This window comes from Dipodomys ordii, unplaced genomic scaffold, assembly GCF_000151885.1.
Source record: "Dipodomys ordii isolate 6190 unplaced genomic scaffold, Dord_2.0 Scaffold2, whole genome shotgun sequence".
Lineage (NCBI taxonomy): Eukaryota > Metazoa > Chordata > Mammalia > Rodentia > Heteromyidae > Dipodomys > Dipodomys ordii.
Window position 1 is genome coordinate 4,442,944 of NW_012267218.1, and position 9,508 is coordinate 4,452,451.

The 9,508-nt window shown below is 53.4% G+C and overlaps 1 protein-coding gene across 1 annotated transcript in view; it reads right to left on the reverse strand.

Moving 5' to 3' along the window:
• LOC105984431 (cholesterol 24-hydroxylase) overlaps nt 1-8,482 on the reverse strand; it is a 29,327-nt gene extending 20,845 nt beyond the window's left edge. Inside the window, exons 1-3 of the mRNA XM_013014608.1 lie at nt 8,274-8,482; nt 2,085-2,165; nt 1,186-1,267 (exon numbers count right to left, since the gene is read on the reverse strand). Of these exons, the coding sequence (XP_012870062.1) occupies nt 1,186-1,267; nt 2,085-2,165; nt 8,274-8,392 (282 nt within the window). The 5' untranslated portion in view covers nt 8,393-8,482. The remainder of the gene's footprint in view (nt 1-1,185; nt 1,268-2,084; nt 2,166-8,273) is intronic.
• Between the last annotated feature and the right edge of the window lie 1,026 nt (nt 8,483-9,508).

Consider the following 9,508-nt stretch of genomic DNA (forward strand, 5'->3'; position numbering starts at 1 on the left):
CCCATGACCGACAAAAAAAAAAAAGAGAAAAAGAAACAAACATAACTCACCATGGTCAGGAATGCAAGGTTAGCTCAATACTTGATGATCAATCAATATAATACACTACAATAATACTTTTTTTTTTTTTTGGTGCAGTCCCAGGGTTTGAAGTCAGGTTCTGGGGACCATCTCTAAGCTTTTTTTTTTTCTCAAGGCTAGTGCTCTACCTCTTGAGCCACACCACCACTTCCAGCTTTTTTTGGTGCTTAATTGGAGATAAGGGTAGTCTCATGGACTTTCCTGCCTGGGCTGGCTTTGAACTGCAATCCTTAGATGTCAGCCTCCTAAGTAGCTAGGATTACAGGTATGAGCCACTGGGTGCCCAGCACCCGGCTCAGTAATACATACCTTCAAACTCTTTCTCTATCTCTATCACTATCATCTCTATTGTTCTATTACCCAGGGTCTTGTGTTTGCTAGACAAGTGCTCTGCCAAATATAAGCTCCTTTTCTCTTTAAGCATCTTGAAAATCTGTACATGGGTTTTTGGAAGCATGAAAAAAAAACACCTCTGAAACTGTGTTAAGTTAAACTTTTTTTAAAGCCCAGATTCAAGCCTGTTTGTGCCAACTGCAAAGCAGATGGGGGAGGTGCTCACTCCTACTATCTGCACTGCTCATGTTACTGACCAGGGCTATGATTTATAATTTCCTCAGCTCTAAACAGGGACTAGCAAGAGCTCCCCCGTCTCTGAAGACTGAAAAGGAGGACAGTGGTAGAGTTCATATAAAAGTACATGGATACAGTGAGGTGAGAACTGTTTAAGTTCCTGTACACAGTTTTTTGTAGAGCAAACCTCCCAATATTTAGTCCTCATCAGCACCTTAGGAAACAAAGTTACAATTCCCATCTTGCAGATGAAAATTCTAAGGCAGGTAAAATAAATGAATGTGGCCAGCTAGGCCAAATACCAAAATGGAAACAGCTAAACCCATCCTCTCCTCCCCACTGCCCACATCAAACAGCAGACTTGGGGGACCCCTTAGTGGCTAAAGAGGAAAACGTTATCCCCTCTGGATCCTCGGTAGGCCATCTGATTGCAAATAGCTCTGGAGCATTCCCCTGCAATCCCTGAGACCCAGTGTCATCCCTCAACCCAAGGAAAGGGGGGAATCACGCCACAGAAACCATGTTACCTCTTACCTTGACTGACTCAGGGCTTGTGACAATGACTGAGGTTTTGTGGAAGACGTTGACCCGCACAACAGGTCCATACTTCTTAGCCCTGGAGACCAAAGTGACCCAAAGGAGATTGTCAGCACCCTGAGATATGGATAATGCTGTCCATATATGGGTCACTGGGTCCCTCACAGCAGGAGGAATAGAAACATTCCATACTCAGCATGAGTACTTTGTTGGAGCCTAGGAGGCTGACTCATTGGTGAATCCCATCTCCCTCCCTGGGCCTCAGTTTCCACATCAATGAAATATCTTTCCTTTGATTGCCTGAGAATTAAACAATACCATATCTTTAGAGGTGCTTTGAAAAGTATAAAGTAGGGGCTGGGAAGGTGGCTCAGTGGTAGAGCGCTTGCCTTGCATGCACGAGGCCCTGGGTTCGATTCCTCAGCACCACATAAGCAAAAAGAAAAAAGCCAGAAGTGGTGCTGTGGCTCAAGTGGGTAGAGCACTAGCCTTGAGCTGAAGAGCTGAGGGACAGCACCCGGGCCCAGAGTTCAGGCCCCACGACTGGACCCAAAAAAAGAAAAGAAAAGTATAAAGTCCACTCTGAACAATGAGTGTTATTGGATCACTCCTCACCTGTACCCCCAGTTCACAGATGAGGAAACTGAGGCCTGGGCAGGTTCTGAGGACTGATCTAAGGTCCTTCCATTGGTAAACGTCAGAACTGGGCTTCCAAACCCGCCTCATCTGCTTCCCACGTGAGTAGGGAACTGTTAGGTCTGGGAGTGGCCTGGGTCAGATTAGGTGGGGCTAGGAGTGGCCTGGGGGTGCAGAGAGGCTAGGATTTTGTGTGCTGGCTTGGGTGGGGTGAGCTTCTCCCAGAAGACTAGAAGTCAGTGTAACAAGTCAGAACCCACCAATCCAAAAACACATCTTGGAGCACGCGGCCACAAACCTCGTCCTTTTTCCAAAAGTAGGGGAGATGTCCTAGAAGGAAACTGGAAGAAATGGGAAACATTAGGCTCAGCAGCCATCAGAGCCACCCAAGTCCCCAACAGGACCATTTGAGATCAGCATTTCTAGGTCCATGTTACAGACAGGAGATGAAGGCACATGAGGTATGGAATGGGTTCAGTATCACAGGCAGCAATGCAGATAGAGGCAAACCCCCAGCCTACCAGTTCCAAAGGTGTCTTTGGAGAGCAGATGGTTTTACCCATCTGTCCCCTTGGCTAGTGGTCCAGGCCTAGCCTAGGGAAGGGGCTTGCCACTGTTATGTGACATTGCCTCTGACATTCACAAAATGCAGAACTCTGACTGAGCCTTACCCACCTGGCCAGTTCATGCATTAGTGACCATGTTATAGGTAGGGCACAGACTGGAGAGAGGAAGCCACTGGCCCACAACTGCACCACTGGCAGGAATTATTCCCAAGTCTCCAACAGGGCACAGTTTATGTAAGTCTGCAGTGCAATCTCCAGCTCATAGGCAAGCCTGTTGGGTGTCACCTTGATGTGCATTCCAGGGTGTCTGTGACTTCCTGTTCTTTCTAGGACTTTGTCCTCCACCCTGCTCAGTGCAGCCTCCCAAATGGGTGATAGTGAAATTGCAGTTGTACTTTTCTGGGTCATGGATCTCATTCTCCCAGGGAGAGATGGAGAACAAATAAACAAACAAAAAATTTTGATGCCAGAGAATGACAAGAGAAGAAGAGTAGAGAGAGAGTGCTGGGACAGGGGTAGGGATGGTGGCTGTACCTAGGCTGGCACCATCCTTCTAAGAAGGTGGTCTGTGGCCTGAGAACCTGCCAAGCTGTGATGGATTTGGCCACATTAATGTCTTCGGGAAGCACATGGCATGCAGTGGGAGTGAGGCTTGAGGCTCTGCCTAATTGCTCATCAATGAATCCCACGCCCCCACCCCACCCCTCACCCCCACCTCCATGAACTAGGATTGCAACACCTCTTCCTTGATTGACCCAGAAAGATGTCCTGGGAATTAAATAACATCATATCTTTGGAGTCACTTTGAAAGTGTAAGATGCTACCCCAAATATTTACCTGTTACCTGTTACCCCAAACTGCTACCTAGGCACCCCTTCCCACTCACAGGTGAGGAAACTGAGAGCACTCCTGATGGTTGGGCTAAGTCCTCATTACCTGAGGTAAGTGTGTGCTGGCACAGTACCAAGGCCCATGTGGCAGGATCAGTGTTGAAAGGGAAGACAGCACAGGGGGTCACTGAGCGATGCGCAGGGCATTGCAGGCTACTGTCCAGACTTTCTGCTTTGACCTCAGTGATGCAGCAGCTGCTGGAGAGTTTTCAGCAGACAGAGAGAGCATCTGTCTAAGGCTAACATGGATGTTTCTACAGCTCTGCTGACAGTAACAGGGCAAAAGCAGGGACCCCAGTGACCAAAGGGGGCGCTGTGAGCTGGGCTAGGATAAGAAGTCAGATTCTGAATGGGGGGTAGGGGGAGCGGGGCTATGGGGCATTATGGAGGTGAGAGGCAGCTGGAAGAATGGGAGCAGCAGCCCTTAGCTCAGATGAGACTACAAGAGGATGGGACTGGTGGAGAAGTCTGAGGGCTGGGCCATCCATCCTGGGAAGGCAAGTTTGACCTAGCAGAGGCTGCCTGGGAGGAAAAGAGGGGAAGAGAGAGAAAGAAACAAGAGTAGCCTAAGGAGGAAGGCGGACCCAGCTCTGCCCTCGGCTGCCAGGCATGAGGACAGTGACATGAGGACCAAGAGGTGACATTGGGCAACAGCAAGCAGGTCACCTAAGGCAGATGGAGTGAGGATGCCTGAAGTGGGAAGGACACCTGGAGGCCCAAGGGCAGGGCCTGGGGGGGGGGGCTTGCTGTTGTGCAGGCGTTGGGAGGGGAGTTCAAGAGGTGGAGAGATTAGTTTCTGGAAGCTGGGAACACACGGCATGTTATATAAAAGTGGGAATGATACAGAGAAGGCAAAGTGGTGGCGTGGGTGGGGCAGGGGCTTGGGGACAACATCGCTGAGCAGAGGGGGCATGCTGGCCCTGGCTAGGACACCAGTGCCCATCCACAGAGCTGCAGGAAAAGGGCATGTGGGCCTCAGGACAGAGGTGGGCAGCTGTGGAGCCTGGGGCAGGAAGTTCTCTCTGGGTGCTCCATTTGCTCAGGGAAGTAGGAGGCAAGAATAAAAGCTGAGCAGGAGGATAGAGGGGGAGGCTCTGGGATTGGGAGGAAGCAAGAAAGCTCAGGGAGAGGAGGCGGGCAAAGGCATGGGAGCAAGAAGTGTGGGGTAGCTGGGACAGCTGAGGCCACTTCAGGTGAGCGCCTTAAACTTAGGGATCTCTCCTTGGTGGTAGGTGAATCCTCGATGCCATGGGCAATCAGTTGTGTCTTCAGAACAATTTCATATTCTGTCCCTCCCCAAACCATGAATGTTGGGGAGGGGTGTTCTCAGTCCTGAGTCATGTGAATGAGTCTAGACCCTCCCTTCCCTCTCAGACTTGCCTGACCCCAGGGCCTCTGCCCTGACTGCTGGGGTCCACCTTGGAAGGAAGGAGTGCCAGTATGAAAAGGCAGAGAGTGGGAGTGGGGTCTCCATTCCAGGCAAGAAAGGGAACCAGGGCAGGACGCTGGTGCTCATGCCTGTAATCCTAGCTACTCAGGCGGCTGAGATTGCAGTTCAAAGTCAGCCCAGGCAGGAAAATCCATGAGACTCTCATCTCCAATAAACTACTCAGAAAAAGCCAGAAGTGGCACTGTGGCTCAAGTGGTAGTGTGCTAGCCTTGATTAAAAGAACCTCAGGGACAATACTAAGACCCTGAATTCAAGCCCCAGAACTGGCACAGAAAGAAAGAAAAAAGAGAGATGGGGGGGGAAGGAGACAGAGACAGAAAGAGAGGAAGGAAGGAAGGAAGGAAGGAAAAAAGGGAGCCAGGAGGATTCCTTCAGGAGATGCTAGAGAGACCATGTAAGGCTGGGGGTCCCTACACAGGGACTGTGGCGCACTGCCGCCCCATGGACTGCCCTCCCCCCCACTCTTGCCAGGCCCCTGGAAGCAGCTGGGGTATGGTGTGTAGTCCAGAGAGAAATGGCAGTTCTCTGCACCTGCCTGGCGCTTGCCAGCCCATCTACTTTGCTATGCCACTGAGACCGGCAATGTGGACATCCAAGCATTTCCTATGTGCAGAGAAAGCCTTAGACAGTGACTATAGCCAGGGCAACTGGAGGGTCCCCCTATGAGACTAGAAGAGGGAGAAAGAGAACCCACATAACTGCGGAGAGTGGTCCACCCTCTACGATTAAGTGTTTAGGTGAGGACCTGGTGCCAAAGGATTAAGGTGGTGAGTGCCCAACTGGACACCCAAATCGAATGGATGAACTGCCCACTAGGCCTGGGACCCACTCTGCTCCTATGGAACAGCCCCACCTACCAGCACTTCAGAGTGGAAGAAAACTAGCACCGTCCAGGAGACAGAGAAAGAAAAAAAAAATCTTTCATCACGGTTATGTCTGCACTCTACTAGAAGAGGAAAGACTAACACAGAAGTCTAGAAATGCTGAGGATGGAGACATAAAGCAACAAGTGTTTATGTGCGATCACCAAGTAGGGCCTAAAATTTCAGCTATGCCATGGATCCGTGCTGTAGGATGGTATAATAAGAACCCAGAGGAGGAGAACTCAAGGAGGACATCATGGAGGAAAGAGACTCCGCAAAATGAGGATGGAGAGTGGAGCTGCAGGCAGAGAGCTTCTTGCCTACAGTCTGGCAAAGCACTGGAACTTGAAGGCACAAATACCACTACTAGAGACTCATTCCACAGGTCTCTTGTCAACCACAGGGTTACCAGTCAGAGTCTGATGACCCAGGGTTTTTTAGTTTGCTTTTATAGTTGACCACAACCAAATTTGAATCCCAAATCCTTTTATACGCATTGTTCAGTTCACCTCCTTAGACTATACAGAGCCCAACTCTGAGTATAATCAGCCTCCCTGGCCTCTTCCACCCTCTCACACATCTGGAGGACACAGATAAAGTCTTTGATATGGAGAATTCAGCCATGAAAAGGAAAGTAATATAGACTCACACTGCCACATGGGTTAATCTTGCAAACAGGATGCCAGGTGAAAGAAGGCAGACACAAAAGCCACCCATTGACTCTATTCATATGCAATGCCCAACTGTCCAATGTAGGCAAATCTATAGAGACAATATGCAGATTGGTGCCAGGGTGCAGGGGCGGAGGGATAGGCGATGAGGGCTAAATTGGTGCAGGGTTTCTGCAGTGATAAAATACCACTGAATTGTGCCTTTGAAAGGGTATTTTTAAGGTGCGCAAGTTATATCTCACTATTTTAGAAAAGATATGGGGAGAGAAAGACTTGGTTTTACGTCTACCTTCTCCAAACACAGACCCTGCTATGTCTGTAATGCTTGAAGCTCCTGAGTTCATGAGAAGGCCCAGCCAGCAATGATGAGTGTCATCAGAATAAACACAAAATTCATTCCCAAGTTGTCAACGACTGATCTGGTTGAGAGGTAGTGTGCCTGACAGAGCATGGACATCTCCACCATTCCACCTTGAACCACTATTTATTAAGTGTCTACCTTGCACTGGCTGGTGCAGCAGTGTGAGATGCCAGGGGATAGCAGCAAAGGAGACAGACACAGGGCCCATGGTAGAGACAAGACACTGAAACAAGGGGTTGCACAGATAATTCCCAAATTACCATTATGCCGTGACACAGAATTACATGATCACCAATATATAATATATTCATGGGTTAAGCAACTCCATGAGGGGTTAGCATTTAAGCCAAGCCTGAAAGACAGGGAAAGTGGAAAGCAGAGGTGCTAAACAAGGGAACGAGGGGACCAGGAAGAGCTCCCCAAGGTTGGAGAGGGTGCAGGGAGGGCAAAAGAGCCCAGGGAGAGAACAGTTGACTCCCTATGTCACCAGGCACAGAGATCAACCCTGAACTCACCAAGCAGGAATTTGGGCATCTGTGCTGAAGATGGGTGCCTTCCAGAATGTTCATGTACTGAGAGTTTAAAAAGTGTGTCTAATACCATTGTTTATTCATTCATTCATCCAATATTTATTGAGCAACTGCAACATGCCAAATTCTGGAGATACACAAACAAGCACACAACATCGCTGCCCTCTGGGGGCTCACATTCTAAAGGGGGAGACAGACAGTCAACAGGTGAATGGACAGTCAACAGGTGGAAAGAGGGTGACTTCAGGCATGATGGCCCCACAAGGAGTGTGGGGTAGGTGGGCTTTGCAGAGGGTTGGTGGGAGAAGGCCTATTTGACATGAACACAGGAAGAAGCCCCTCTCTGCCCAAGCTGAAGAAAGAGGAATAAAGGCATGGGGTTTGCTGTTGCCTGGAGCAACAGGAAAAGCGGGGTATGGGTCCAGATGGGGCTCTGGGAACTCAGCAGGGGCCTTGCTGATCACGTGTGGACTTAGTTTGGAACTGGTGGTTTGGGATTTTAATTCTAAAGTAATGCGTTGAGGGGGTCGTTGGAGCAGAGACATGACATGTCTACCCTAAGCTTCAGAAAGGTTGGCTTCTGTGGGGTGTTGGTAAATTGGGTGGGGGCCAAGGACAGGATGGAGCTGCTGAGAGGACAAATGGGCTATCCCAGGACAGAAACAGACAGGGGAATGTGACCGAGTGCGTTCAGTACTTGGACCCTGCGCCAGTTCCACCGTGAAGAGCACCCGCTTTTGGAATCTGGCTGACCTGGAGGACGGTCGTCAGGCTGATCTAGGCTTACCAACCGGGTGACCTTGGGTAGGTGACTTCGCCTCCGCGCGCCTCAGTCTCCTCGTCTGAACGATGGGGTGACAATAGCGCCTACCTGCCCGGGGCTGCGGCTGCCATCGCGCCCGCGGGGCCCGGCCTGGCGCGGTGGGCGCCCGGCAGCCGCGGCGGCGGTGAGTAATTCGTTACTAAGAATAGTTAGCGCCCCTCTCCTGGCCTCGGTCCCCCGGCGGCCGCGCGCGGAAGGCGAGGCTGGACCCCCGGCCCGACGCCGGCTCGCACGCGGTCTCCCCGCCCCCCGGCCGAGCGCCCCTTCCCGGCCCCCGCCCCCACCCCCCGCTCACCTGGGCCGCGGCGGCCCGGGGATGTGCTCATAGCGGCTGCGAGCGCGATGCACGAAGGTGCAGCAGAGGCCGAAGGCGAGCAGGACGGCGCTACCGAGCAGCAGCAGCCCGGGGCTCATGGCTCCGGGTCGGGCCCGGCCGGGGTCGGCGCCGGGTGCCGAGGGGGCGGGAGGCCGCGAGCCGACTGGGCTGTCAGCGCCGAGCGCCGCCTCGGCCCCAGGCCCGGCGCTCGCCAGCACCGCCCCCGCCGCTCGGCTCCGCCCCCGCCGGCTCGAGCCCTCCCCCGAAGCGCGGACCCGCCAACCACGTCTCCGCCTCCAGCTCCGGTTCGCAGGGCCCGCCCCCGGCAGGCCACGCCCTCACACAAGCTCCGCCCTCACCACTACAACACCCCCGCCTAGACCCCTCCCAGATCAGGCAGTCTCCACAAATTATAACTTCGCTTCTGGCTTAGATCTCCGGGGCCCCGCCCATCTCTGACTCAAGCCCCGCCCTGACACCAGCCCCGCCCAGAACGCGTCGTCCCTGGCAACCCAGATTGCTCTGCGCGTGCAGCCCGGGCGGCTGCACAAAGTCCCGCCAGCTGGCTCCGCCCCTTTGGCGCCTCCAAATAACGGCGTCTCTGCGCGCGATCCCAGCCCCCTTCCTTCCTCGCTCAAACCTTTTGAACCCCCACTTCTGCTGTCGAGTTTCCGTGTTCCCCAGGGCTCCAAAGTCGGCTGCCCTCAGCGGGCGCCCCCTCCCCAGCCGGCCTGTCCGCGCCAAGCCGCTGTCAGGCGCCACGCGCCCCAGCGGCGGTGACCGGGACCCCGCGGGACGCAGCGGGGCCTGTCTGTGGGTGAGGACACGCCGGACCTCGAGGCTGCTCTCTGGGAGTCCGAGGCGCTGCTGGAGCCTCCGGGGCCCAGGGAAGCTCCGGTCCCGAGCACCTGTGGTTAGACTGGGCGAAATCTAGGTCGGAGGGACAGCCTCCGTGGAGGGCGGAACGTGGGTCCCGAGTGGCCGAAGGGTCATCGGGAACCGCGGCCGGCGTCTCCAATCCCCCCAGGGACCGAAGAGCCCAACTCGGGGCTTCTTGGTTCGCAACCCCAGGGCCCCTCCGTGACATGAATGATGAAGCTAGCCAGGTGTGCCCACGCCGCGACCAGATAAAGACCTTCCGGCCTGCGGAGGGCGCACTGGGCGTCAGGCGCGGCTGGATTTCTGACCCAGGCCGGTACCAGCAAGGTTTGGGG